Genomic DNA, 13,927 nt, shown 5'->3' with positions numbered 1-13,927 from the left:
ACTTTAACACCATCAGGCGGGTCAACCAAGTTCCAAACTTGGTTGTCTCCCATGGACTCTATTTCGGATTGCATGGCATTCTGCCATTTTTTGGAGTCTGGGTCCATCATTGCTTCTGCATATGTCGCAGGCTCATCATTGTCCAACAATAATATTTCCCGCATTTTACGGAGCCTAGCCGACCTTCGTGGTTGTGGCGGTGCTTCTCTTGCCATGGGTATCTCAACTTGTTCTGCTACGTTAGCATCACTCATTGATTCTTGCCCGATCGGCTCATCTTGAACTTCTTCAAGATGCACTGTCTTTCCACTCTTTTCTCCTTTGAGAAACTCTTTCTCTAGGAAAACCCCGTTCCGAGCGACAAACACTTTGCCTTCTGATCGGTTGTAGAAATAATATCCCAAGGTTTCCTTTGGATATCCCACGAAAATGCACTTATCCGTCTTGGGTGTGATCTTGTCCGACTGAAGTCGCTTGACAAACACTTCACATCCCCAAATCTTTAGAAAAGACAAACTAGGAACCTTTCCAGTCCATATCTCATATGGTGTCTTAACTACAGATTTAGATGGTACCCTATTAAGTGTGAAAGCTGCTGTTTCTAGAGCGTATCCCCAAAATGACAACGGTAGGTCTGACTGGCTCATCATTGATCGAACCATGTCTAACAAAGTTCGATTACGTCGCTCGGACACACCGTTTCTCTGAGGTGTTCCAGGCGGCGTAAGTTGTGGAACAATTCCGCAACTCTTTAGATGATTGCTAAACTCGTGGCTCAAATACTCGCCTCCACGATCAGATCGTAAGGCCTTAATTTTCTTGCCACGCTGATTTTCAACTTTATTCTGAAATTCCTTGAACTTTTCAAAGGTTTCAGACTTGTGCCTCATCAAGTAGACATAGCCATATCTACTAAAATCATCAGTGAAAGTTATGAAGTATTGGAATCCTCCTCTAGCCGTCGTGCTCATTGGTCTGCATACATCACTATGTACGAGTTCCAACAAGTCTACTGCTCTCTCAGGAAATCCTGTGAAAGGCGTCTTGGTCATCTTGCCTAGCAAACAAGCCTCACATGTCTCGTATGATTCAAAATCAAACGAAGTTAGAAGTCCATCAGAATGGAGCTTCTTCATGCGCTTTTCACTTATATGACCCAAACGACAACACCACAAGTAGGTAGGACTCAAATCATTAGGCCGAGGCCTTTTAGCACTTATATTACAGACAGGTGAACCATCAAGATTTAAAACAAATAATCCATTCACAATGGGTGCAAAAGTCATAAACATATTATTCTTAGAGATCACACAACCATTGTTTTCACTCGCAAATGAATAACCATCCTTCATCAAGCATGAAGGAGACAAAATGTTTCGACTTAAACTCGGAACAAAATAACAATTATTCAACTCCATAATAAATCCTGACGGGAGGTGGAGTTGCATCGTCCCGACGGTCAACGCAGCAACTCTTGCATTATTGCCCACGCGGAAATCAACTTCTCCTCTTTCCACGCTTCTACTTCTTATCATTCCCTGCATCGAATTGCAAATATGAGCAACCGATCCGGTATCAAATACCCAAGAATTAATAATTGTATCAGCGAGAAATATGTTGTCTATAACATTAACAACAAGCGTACCTGAGGTAGAAGTACTCTTACTTCCGCCATTCTTCAAGGAAGCTAGGTACTGCTTGCAGTTTCTCTTCCAGTGAACAGGTTCGTGACAATAAAAGCACTCTTTATCTGGAGCAGGTCCAGCTTTAGCCTTCGGCACTAGGTTTGGCTTGGACACTCCAGCCTTACCCTTCTTCTTCCAAGAATTACCCTTCTTCTTGAAGGTAGGCTTGTTATGTACAGCCATCATATTGATCTTCGCTCACTGCAACTGGATTTACGTGTATCACTTAACTCCGATGGCGGAAACTGACCGGTAGGAGTATGTCGTTACACTACCATTGCAGCAAGGGCACGAAACCAGGACATAGATCAAATGGAAAACTCGCATATCTCCATATGCACACATCCCGAATCCAAAACTAAGCGGCTATGGCTCTGATACCACTGTCGGGATACGAGGTAGGCTACACTAGCGCAATTCAAAAATTCTACCGCGTATAACCAGGAAGAACTGCCGTATAAGGATCACGGGATTACCACTCGACGCACTACTGGTGCTGAAGATATAGATATGCGTCAATGCAGTGAAGACGATCACGTAGTCGTACGTAGTCGATCACGTCCAGCAGCTCCTCAGCAGCTCGTCCACGTGCAGCAAGATCGTCTCCGGTACCGCGGCTCGTCGTTGGCTCGTCGTGGCTCGTCGGCGGCTCGTCGGCGGCTCGTCCAAGTGCTACAGGCGCAACACCTCCAAGGTATCCACACGTGCAGGGAGGAAGCGTCGCAAGCCGGACTGCTAGATCCACGAGTTGCAACAGGCGAGGGCGTGGGAGGCGCGGCAGGTGTGTTTCGCCAAAAGGTGTAAACCCTAGGGCGCCCCCACCTTTCTATTTATAGAGGTTCCTGATGGGCCTCTGGATCCGAGGCCCATTAGTACTTCTAAACCTAATCCAACTCGGATCAGATCCGAATTGGGCTTCCAGCCCCTTAAGTGTGTGACCCTATGGGTTCGGATACGTATAGACATGGCCCGAGTACTCCTACTCGGCCCAATAGTCAGTAGCGGCCTCTAGCAAGACGTGCCAACTCCTATACGCACACGAAGATCATATCAGACGAACCATCACAACATAATATACATGCTATTCCCTTTGCCTCACGATATTTGGTCTAGCTTCAAGCCGACCGCTCTTTCTCGATCCTGTGATTCGGAATCCCTTTGTAGGTTAACTCTTAACCATACGTAGCATGGCCATGCATTTTCGGATCCGATCACTCGAGGGGCCCAGAGATATCACTCTCAATCAGAGAGGGGCAAATCCCATCTTGATTGACCATGTCTCATAGCATGCTTCTTGAGAAACCCGAAAGCTACCTTTATAACTACCCTGTTACGGCGTAGCGTTTGATAGCCCCTAAGTAGGTCGATCCACATCTACAATACATGCGACAATCTCAGGTCTAAGGACAAAGCGTATATGTTGTTTAAAGAGAGAACTACCTCTCGTGTTGGGTCAGTCCTAGCACATGTCTCCACATGTGTCCACATTATTAGTTCAACATCTCCATGTCCATGACTTGTGAAACATAGTCATCAACTAATACATGTGCTAGTATAATATTCATGTGTGTCCTCACATGAACTCCGACTAGGGACAACTTTAGAATAACCATACAAGTAAAGAGTTTCACATACAATTCACATAATTGCAAATCAATTCAAGTAGCCTTCAATGGATATTCAATGAACACAACATACAAATCATGGATACAAATGGAATATCATCATCTCTATGATTGCCTCTAGGGCATACCTCCAACACTTCTCAAGATTGAGAAAAGGCAAAAGGAGCTTATGGCCAAGAATGATATTCCTCACTCACCTCTTCGTGCTCCTATGGATTTCCCTCCTCCACCGATTTTCTACAACCCTTGGAAGGAGATAGGGCTGCCCTCTATGTTCTTTGGGGCTACCTAAGGTGGTGATGAGGAGGAGCACTTTGGTGGGAGGGAGGACTCCGAGGAAGAAGAAGAAGATATCCCTGAGGCCAATACTCCCGAGGATGAATATGAAGATGATGGTGACGACGACAACGATAAGGACGACGAGTGATGGCCCATGGAAGGGCCTCCCCTTTTTGGAGCTCGATGCCAAAGGGGGAGTGAGCTCACCATGGATGGATGTCTTTATCTTTTGCTAGGTGTTGCCCGTTTGAGTGCCCTTTTGTGTGGTGCGCCCGAGAATGTTTGTATTACCCATCATTCGTGGATTCATAGTAAGTGACTCAATCCTCCTTTGTGGTTGATTGAGGGAGGTAAAGGGTTAGTGAGGACCCGGCTCTTTTTAGCATTAGTACTGGGTCCAAATTTGGGATCCCCCGGATCCCAAAAAGTGACCGGTACTAAGCCTCGGGGAGAGGTCATTTTTCTAGTAGTGGTGGCAACGCTGGCAACTCATCGCGCACTCGCGGATCAGAACACGGCAAGGGGACCAGGCAGCGGTGGCGGTGGGGATGGTGCCATCGGGGTAGACGGTGGTGAGGACGAGAGGTGAAGGACGGATTGCGGAGGAGCAAGAGTGGAGGGGCGATGCCTAGCCGGCCGCTTGCTGCCTGCGCGCAGGTGCGCCGGCGCACCTTTGATCCTCCGCCTGTGCCACTGTGTGCTTGTGCGTGAGGATGAATCGAGAGGAAATGAGGGTAGGGGCGATCAACGGGTGGGTGGGTGCGTAATTGAAAGGATGAGGTATGCATAGGTTCCATATTTCCATGATGGGCTTGGGCCGAATCTGCATTGTTGGACCTCATATACTTGGTAATTTGATGGACCTTTATGTTGCGTGGGTAACCCGATAGGTACCCAAGGGCGAGATTTCATACCCGTGCTCTGCCCACAGGCGAGAATCCTTGCCCGTACTCTCACCCGCGGGTGAAATTCCTGCCCACACCCTTGCCCATCGGGTACAAAACCCGCGGGTACCGATGCCCACAGGTAGAACTGCCATCCCTTGCCACCGCTATCCTCGCGCGTCCTACAGATTTTCGTCGGTGTGCTCAAGCGATGGTGAAACACAGGGACTGAAGGAGCTCGGCTCGGTGCGACGGCGAGGGAATCCACCCGAGTCGTGCCACACGGAGCGACGTGGGGCACGGGATAGGGCTCCAGGAAAGCCTAGGCAGAGGGTTGTAGGAGAAGGCGATGTGGTTAACCAAACTACACAACGAAGGAGCTCTCAGGCGGAGGGTATGGGCACTCAAGCCTGGACACTAACACGAACATCGCGATGATGTGCAGGAGCCCCTGTGGTGGGAGTATAAAAAATATAACAAAAAGAAGCCGATTTGGAGAGAATTCTTGGAGGAGCACAGTGACTTCAAAGGATTAGAGTCAAGGTGGAGATTGTTGCATGGTGACTCAAATCCTACTTAGATTAGGACTCAATAGGGATGTGCTATTAGGATTTGTAGTTCTACCTGAGCGTTGAATCCTACTAGGTATAGGACTCCTACTTGCATGTATGAGGGTCTTGGAAGGGACTGTATAAACCAGGAGGTGGAGCCTCTAGGAATCAATCAAACCAAGGGCAAACACCAATTTCTCATCTAATGCTTGGTGAGAGGCAATTAGGAACGCTCAAGAGGGATAGGCTAGACAGTTATATAGCACTAGATTCTTACATAGGGTAAGAATCGGAGGGTCCTAAAGGGTCAAGTAGGATTGTGAGGGAGTGACAATCACTTGTACTCTTTTGGAGTTGTGCTTAAAGAACTTACGGTCGGCTTTGTCAGAATCCTATTCTCTTGTTGTGGTTGCCTCAACGCCGTCATCTAGGTTTTTCTATAAGATCCATCTACATTGTTCTTAATATGATGCAAGCTTGTGTTGTACTCGCAATATCTTTTCAAGATTTGAGTGCTGCTACACATATAGAGAGTATCAGATTCTAACATGATGCACATGTAATCCTAGGCACTAGGATTTATTAAACTGTAGTAGATGAAGTTGTACCCTCGTGCCTTCCACCACAATGGCAGTACACACAAACGCTGGAACACGACCAGCGAGGGCACATAAGTATTTCTTTCATTCACTTGTATTCACATTTTTATTTGTTTAGGAGCCAATGAAACAATTTTATAAAGCTAAGTGAATTCACATTATTTATTTGTTTAGGAGCCAATGAAATAATTTTATAAAGCTGAGTGTGCATGGCAAACATTCGCGTTACCGAACTCCTAGACTCTGGAATAGGACGAAGAAAGGCATGGATCAAGACGAGATTTACGAATTCACGATTATTAAAAGTGAGTTTAGTCAGAATATCATCCCATAAAATAGATTTAACCACTCTACCATTATAAAACGGTGGCTACACGCTAGAATGACTTATTATTATTATTTTAATTTATTTTATAATTTTATTTCCTAGAATAATATTTTGACTAAGCTCACTTTTGATAAATGCAAACTCAGGATGCGTTTGGTGGAGCTCCCAGTGCTGATTCTCTCCTAATTCTAGCAGGAGCTAACAATTTTTCAGAGCCAAGTGGTTCTCTGATAATTCTGTGAAGTGATTTTCTTTGAAATGAACTAAGAGGCTGTGAGCTGGAAAAAGAGTAGGTTCTCCTAATTATGTGAAGTGATTCTCCATTCTGATTTTAAAAGTTTATGCTAGGGAATTAAAAAGAATCATTTTAAGCTACTGAATCAATTCTATGAGAGAATCAACTCCTATAGAGAATTAGAATTAGATGGAGCTCTGTACCAAAACTCTCTCATGCTCCATCCAAATCCTGGAACAGATCTGAAATGGGCCAAATCCCGGTGTAAGCCCACTGCCCACCACGGCGCGGCGTAAGGTATCTCTGAAACCCACGTGGCCACGCAACTTACCGGAACCAAAAATCGACTTCTTCCTGCGGGCGGCTCCAAGTTTACGGCACCGCTTCAGTAATGATGCTACGATTGGCCTTCCCGCTCGTCTCCCACCTCCCACCAAGGAAACCGCCCCCAATCCGCCAACGCCCTCCACCTGCTCGACGATATGCCGCCTCCGCCGCCACCACCTCCTCTACTCCCTCTTCCCCGCCGCCGTCACACCCGCCTCTCCCGCCGTCCTCCGCCTACGTCCACCTCCCCTTCTGCCGCAAGCGCTGCCATTACTGCGACTTCCCCATCGTCGCGCTTGGCTCCTCCTCAGGCACCACCCCTTCCCGTGGCGAGGCCGCGGACGACCCCAGGATCGTCGATTACGTGCGCCTCCTCCTCCGCGAGGTCGCCGCCACGCGCCCGGTCTCCGAAGACGGGGTCCCGCTCGAGACCGTCTTCTTCGGGGGCGGCACGCCGTCGCTCGTCCCGCCGCGCCTCGTCGCGGCCGTCCTCGACGCGCTGCGGGGTAGGTTCGGCCTGTCGGCGTGCCCGGAGGTGTCCATCGAGATGGACCCGGGGACCTTCGACGCCGCCAGGCTCAGGGAGCTCGTGGGCGTCGGCGTCAATCGGGTGTCGCTCGGAGTGCAGGCGTTCCAGGAGGACCTGCTCCGCGCGTGCGGCCGCGCGCACGGCGTGAAGGAGGTGCACGAGGCGGTCGGGATCGTGACGGCATGCGAAGGGCTGCAGAACTGGAGCATGGACCTCATCTCCTCGCTGCCGAATCAGACCGAGGAGATGTGGGAGGAGAGCTTGAGGTGCACGGTGGATGCCAGGCCCACACATATCTCCGTGTATGATCTGCAGATTGAGCAGGGCACCAAGTTTGGGCAAATGTGAGTGATTCTTCTTCTTGATTTTATAGATTTCAAAATGCAGGGTCACCTGCTTTAGTGCCTAAGTGAATATATAATGGTCCTGTGTGTGTTAACTTTCATGGTTTCAGTAAAATTCAACTTTTTACCACCAGGCATATCCTTCTATCTTGTGCACTACAACTTCACCTTCTAATTCAGTTTTGGTAATGATTCCTCATCTTCTTAGCGCATCTGCCACCAGCAACCTATAATTTTCCATTCTGTACACAGTAACTTACAATCACCATATGCTCAAGGCATGTTTAATTCTCTTGCCCATAATGGATATTGTGTGAGAAAATCCTTACTTACTGTGTGTTTCATGTTAGGTTATGTAATTTGCATGCAGTATTTGGATTCTATATGTACATGCAGATCAGCAATATTAATTGTTGTGTGTGTATGTTTAGGTCTTGTCAAGGCCATTTTGCTTAATTTCGGGAGACAATTTGTGAAGAGAAAATTCCTTATTTGACACTAGAAGATGACTAAATTCCTTTCTTGACACTGAAAAGTTTCCCATCCCTTATATGACACCAAGTTCTATCTTTTATTCCTTATTTGACATTTTTGTCACTTTTGTCACATAAGTCGAACAAAACAACCATCAAATGACCTCCAAAATTCGTGTAACTTTTTTAGATAATAGAACAAATGAAGTTGATGCCATTTTTCTTAAAAATGCACATGTGCCTTTGGCATTTTCAAATTAAAACTCACCAAATCTGACTACTTTTGAAGCATATTTGAATTTTTTATGGTACCAAAACACTTTCGAAAAATTATGAAAAATAACTAATATTCCTTACATGAGATGTAGTCATTTATAAAATTATTTTCTATCATAAGTTACATAGAGAATTACAAGGTTCTTTTAAAGTTTTCAAAATTTATGGTTCTTCGTAATTCTCTATGTAAGTTTTGCTAGGAAATAATTTAATAAGTTCCAGTATCTGATGTGAGAAATATTAGTTATTTTCTTATAATTTTTAAAAGTGTTTTGGTGCCATAAAAATTCATAGAACTTATAAAGGTAGGCTAAGTTGGTGAATTTTAATTTTAAAACTGTAAAGGTATATGTGCCCTCCTAAGAAATATGGGTTCATACTCATTTGTTGTATCACTAAAAAAAGTTTCATGATTTTTGGAGGTGATTTTGTAGATCGTTTCACCTAACTTAACTAACACAATTGATGGAAATGTCAAATAAGGAATGAAAGTTAGAAGTTGGTGTCGTATTAGGAAGGAAAAACTTTTCAGGGTCAAGAAAGGAACTAATCTTCCAGTGTCAAATAAGGAATTTCCTCATTCATATGTAATTTGTGGCAGGTATACTCCTGGTGTCTTTCCTCTTCCAAGTGACACTGAGTCTGCAAACTTCTACAAGATTGCTTCAAAGAGGCTTTCTGAAGCAGGATATAACCACTATGAGATCAGTAGCTACTGCAAATCTGGATATGAATGCAAGCACAATCTAACATACTGGCAGAACCGGCCCTTCTATGCCTTTGGTCTTGGATCTGCAAGCTACATTAATGGTGTCAGGTACTCCAGGCCCAGAAGGATGAAGGAGTATGCAGAATGGGTTCAGGAGTTAGAGGATGGAACATGGAGCCATAAGTCGAGAAGCTCTGACATGAAGGACATGGCACTGGATGTGGTTATGCTATCATTGAGAACAGCTTGGGGGCTTGATTTGCAAAGTTTCAGTAAATCATTTGGAAAAAGTCTGGCACTATCACTGTGTAACACATTTAAGCCTTTTGTGGAGAGTGGGCTTGTAATTGCCATGGATATGGAGCGACAAGCCTTGCCACATATTGATTTTGAGTTGGACCTGCAAAATGAAGGTGATTTTGGTAGCAGAGTTGCATTCATCCGTCTCAGTGACCCAGATGGATTTTTGTTGTCCAATGAGTTGATTTCACTTGCTTTTGGAATTATCTCGCCGTAACATGGTTATACATTTCAGAGTGATATAGATTCTTTTCCATATGATTGATTTGATCTGCCCATATTGAGGTGTGATCATTCTACTCTTATTGGTTGACATTAGCTGGTTGCTGAGATGCATAGCATACAGTAAAATAGTAGTCCTGACTAAATCAGTTCATCAATTGCACAAACCAATCAACTGGTTTGCTGACTTCTTGTGGAAAACTTTCTCTTTTTCAATGTCACCCTATTCCCAACTATAGCTTTTACAATGATCCCCACTTCAGTCTGTCATTACTAACTTATATCATGCATACTTGTGTTGTTCTGTTCTGTATTCTGAACTTTTTTTCTTTTTTCTCCCAAGACAAGTGGGTATACATATCAATCATGAAGCATTATGCAGAGCTTGTTTTAATTGATTGACAAAACTACTTGACCGATAGTTTAATAAGATGTAACAGTCGAAGGAAACGACTGCTACACAATCTTAGCAAAGATATGCTGTAAATCAATAATTGTTAGCTCTATTATGTAAGATTAATACTGGTGGAGAATAATTCTTTACTCCGGTTTTCTGTTTATTATAGTCTGATAATTCTTATGTGAACTTTAGCAAACGGTATTCCCTATTAGGAAGTATGAAAAGGTTACGTAAGGGCCTGAGTTCCAGTAATTTTTTGTTAAACCCTGTAAAACTTACTTGATTGCTTCTGAGTGTCTAGCCCTGACCAGTTAAGTCAAGGTGCATGATTTCTTCAATAAACTTGCATTGGCACCATTGTATGAACAAGCTTCTAAAGATGTTGGTTTTAATCAAAATTTTCTAACCCTTAGTAGCATATGAATGTCTATCTTGGAATTAGTTTGTTCTCTAGTATGAGTCTTTTGAATATTATCATGGAGATGTGATCTTTTTTTTTTATTGTGTAGGCCTCTTAATTTTGTTGACTTCCACCTGTAAAAGTTTTTCTTGTGATTTCTTCTCCTGAAAAGGGTAAATTATTGGTGGTTAGCATAGATGTGGATAGCTGTCTAGTAACTTGTCTCTGAAGCTTAAATGCTTAACTGCTGAGCTGTGCTGCAATACTAATCTTGCTGGTGGCTAAATGATACGGGTGATCTTAATTGTAACCTTAAATTGTCGATCTGATGTGAGCAGTTGGAGTTCACTTTACAATTTGCAAAATTCTCATTCTCTGGATTCCAGTTTGATGGCCATAGATCTCAAAGCTATGGCCTCGACATGTTGATGGCTTGATGCTATGCTCTCTTGGCCAGTTATCTGTTGAGGATTGAAGCTTCGTCAGGTTTCGTGATGGTTGAATACTAAGGATGACAGAGCTAGGAGGTCTATTTGGTCTATCACCTCACAACTGGTTTGCGGAGTATATCTTCAATGAAATGGATGGTCTCGTAGCATCAAAGAAAAGAGATAAAGAGCGATATCTCATTCAATTGGTCGCCTAATGTCTTTGTTGAAACACAATATGATGTGTGCCGAGCTCTTGTTGAGATGAAGGGACATTTCTGTCGTTTTAATTTGGGAAACAATCAATATGTTTTGGAGCTACAAGCCTGTACATTACAACAACATAACTGTATGCAGTTGCCAAATGTCATGCTGAAGATACCTCATTGTTGCAGCACGAGAAATCATGAGTAAGCAAGACCCGTACAGGTGAAGACTGCCACCAAAGCAAATTCTGTAGATGTTGGGAGGCCGGTAATCTTGGTATGATTTTTTTTAAAAAAAGTAAACTCTCGCATGGACTGACGTCATGGAGGCACCAACAAAGCCGGTAACAGCTCCACTGATTGGATGCTCGCTAACATGAAGAACGAGCCACAAAGCAGTGGTGGCTATAGCAATGCGTAATTGCGTGCCTCAGACAAAACAATTTCGATGGAGATTAGTTGACGGGACTTTGTCGCGCTGTCCTCTGTTTTACTAGTTGTCAGAGGATTGGAGTTGAATTTTCTTGGGTGCTCTCCCCTGAGTAAATTACAGTATCTTTGGGAGATATCTAGACATCGACGTTTACCGGTCAAAAAATGTAAGCTCCGGTTGGTTATGTGTGAATGTTTCTAGCCGAAGTACATGGCATTCAAGGGCCAGCAGGTACAGGTCGTTAAAAACAAAAGAAAATAGTCACATCACCAGGCCAACATTGCTACCGCCTCTCCGGACGTTTACTTATGTGTGCCGCTGATCCTATCATCTTAGAAGCATGGCCTGTTGTTTAGACTTTTGTTGGTTAATTCGTAACGAAAAAAATCAGCCCCCCACGTTGCCCGATCTGGGCGACTCGGCCCAGACTCGGGTGGACCCCCGTCCCCCGTATCCAGCCCTGCAGCCGTCTCTCCCCACCTTCTCCCCGCCTCCGCCGTCGCTGAAGTTGTACACTGAAAGTTCGGCGAGCAACGAGGAGGGTGGCGGCAGGGCCATCTCCCTCGATTCCCTTCCTTTTTTTTCCTCATCTGCCAACCTCTTCCTTCTTCCCCTCTTCTCTTCTTGCTCCGATCATGGTGGCCATGGCCAATGAGCTGGGGTCCGACCAGATCCACGGAGGGGACGACTGGATCCGAGTGTGGGCTGACCGAATCTGCGGGCTACTGTCCCTGGCAGGCGGTAAGGTGTGGCGGCGGCAGCGCGGCTCCCTGGCGCCCCATGCCGTGGGCGCCGGACTCCGAGGCATGCTGCCCACGCCCGTTGGGCGGCAACAAACGGTGGGCGCTGCTCCTGTTGCTCCGCGCTGTGGGGTTGGGCGGAGCGAGGCTGTCGCGGCGGCCGATGGCGGCTTCTTCCATCGCTGGTGGCATGGTCTTGCAGTGGCGGTCCTGGGGCCTCGGCGGTGGGTTACGGGGCCTGGGCGACTGTTGGGCAACGAGCAAGGCTACGCTAGCGCAAAACAAAATTTTCTACCACATAAACTAGGAAAACTGTCGTATATGGATCACGAGATTACCACTCGACGCACTGGTGCAGAAGATGTAGAATCGCGTCGAGGCAACGGAGTCGATCAGCGTAGTCGAACACGTAGTCGATCACGTCGACGTCGAGCAACACCTCAGCAGCTCGACCACGTGCAGCAAGATTGTCCTCGTGTCGCGGCTCATCGTCGGCTCGTCCAAGTGCTGCAGGCGCACCACCTCCAAGGTATCCACACGTGCAGGGAGGAAAGCGTCGCAAGCCGGACTGTTAGGTCCGCGAGTTGCAACAGGCGAGGGCGTGGGAGGCGTGGCAGATGTGTTTTAGCCAAAAGGGATAAAACCCTAGGACGCCCCACCCCTCTATTTATAGAGGTTCCTGACGAGCCTCTGGGTCCGAGGCCAATTAGTACTTCTAAACCTGATCCAACTCGGATCATATCCGAATTGGGCTTCCAGCCCCTTAAGTGTGTGACCCTATGGGTTCGAATACGTATAGACATGGCCCGAGTACTCCTACTCGGCCCAATAGTTGGTAACGGTCTCTAGCAAGACGTGCCCACTCCCATACGCACACGAAGATCATATCAGACGAACCGTCATAATATTATGTACATGCTATTCCCTTTGCCTCACGATATTTGGTCTAGCTACAAGCCGACCGCTCTTTCTCGATCGTGTTGGAGGTATGCCGTAGAGGCAATCATAGAGATGATGATATTCCATTTGTATCCATGATTTGTATATTGTGTTCATTGAATATCCATTAAAGGCTACTTGAATTGATTTGCAATTATGTGAATTGTATGTGAAACTCTTTACTTGTATGGTTATTCTAAAGTTGTCCCTAGTCGGAGTTCATGTGAGGACACACATGAATATTAGACTAGCACATGTATTAGTTGATGACTATGTTTCACAAGTCATGGATATGGAGATGTTGAACTAATAATGTGGAGACATGTGGAGACATGTGCTAGGACTGACCCAACACGAGAAGTAGTTCTCTCTTTAAACAACATATACGCTTTGGCCTTAGACCTGAGATTGTCGCATGTATTCAAGATGTGGATCGACCTACTTAGGGGCTATCAAACGCTACGCCGTAACATGGTAGTTATAAAGGTAGCTTTCGGGTTTCTCAAGAAGCATGCTATGAGACATGGTCAATCAAGATGGGATTTGCCCCTCTCTGATTGAGAGTGATATCTCTGGGCCCCTCGAGTGATCGGATCCGAAAATGCATGGCCATACTACGTACGGTTAAGAGTTAACCTACAAAGGGATTCCGAATCACAGGATCGAGAAAGAGCGGTCGGCTTGAAGCTAGACCAAATATCGTGAGGCAAAGGGAATAGCATGTATATTATGTTGTGATGGTTCGTCTGATATGATCTTCGTGTGCGTATAGGAGTTGGCACGTCTTGCTAGAGGCCGCTACCGACTATTGGGCCGAGTAGGAGTACTCGGGCCATGTCTATACGTATCCGAACCCATAGGGTCACACACTTAAGGGGCTGGAAGCCCAATTCAGATCTGATCCGAGTTGGATTAGGTTTAGAAGAACTAATAGGCCTCGGACCCAGAGGCCCATTAGGAACCTCTATAAATAGAGGGGTGGGGGCGCCCTAGGGTTTACACCTTTTTGGCGAAA

The 13,927-nt window shown here is 45.7% G+C and overlaps 1 protein-coding gene across 1 annotated transcript; it reads left to right on the top strand.

The window, feature by feature from the left end:
- Positions 1 to 6,546: 6,546 nt before the first annotated feature.
- Positions 6,547 to 9,631, top strand: LOC101762142 (oxygen-independent coproporphyrinogen-III oxidase-like protein sll1917). The gene is made up of 2 exons (XM_004962472.2): positions 6,547 to 7,386; positions 8,737 to 9,631. Exons 1-2 carry the CDS (start codon positions 6,578 to 6,580, stop codon positions 9,359 to 9,361), a joined length of 1,434 nt encoding a protein of 477 aa, XP_004962529.1. The 5' UTR covers positions 6,547 to 6,577; the 3' UTR covers positions 9,362 to 9,631.
- The last annotated feature ends 4,296 nt before the right edge of the window (positions 9,632 to 13,927 follow it).

This window comes from Setaria italica, chromosome III (assembly GCF_000263155.2).
Source record: "Setaria italica strain Yugu1 chromosome III, Setaria_italica_v2.0, whole genome shotgun sequence".
In the NCBI taxonomy this organism is placed as follows: domain Eukaryota; kingdom Viridiplantae; phylum Streptophyta; class Magnoliopsida; order Poales; family Poaceae; genus Setaria; species Setaria italica.
Note: the sequence above shows the minus strand (reverse complement) of the source record. Positions and strands in the feature narration are given on the sequence as shown.

Coding starts and splice junctions, on each gene's coding strand:
- LOC101762142 (XM_004962472.2), top strand. CDS start 6,578: ATGATGCTACGATTGGCCTTCCCGCTCGTCTCCCACCTCCCACCAAGG. Junction 7,387..8,736: donor GGCACCAAGTTTGGGCAAAT/GTGAGTGATTCT, acceptor AATTTGTGGCAG/GTATACTCCTGGTGTCTTTC.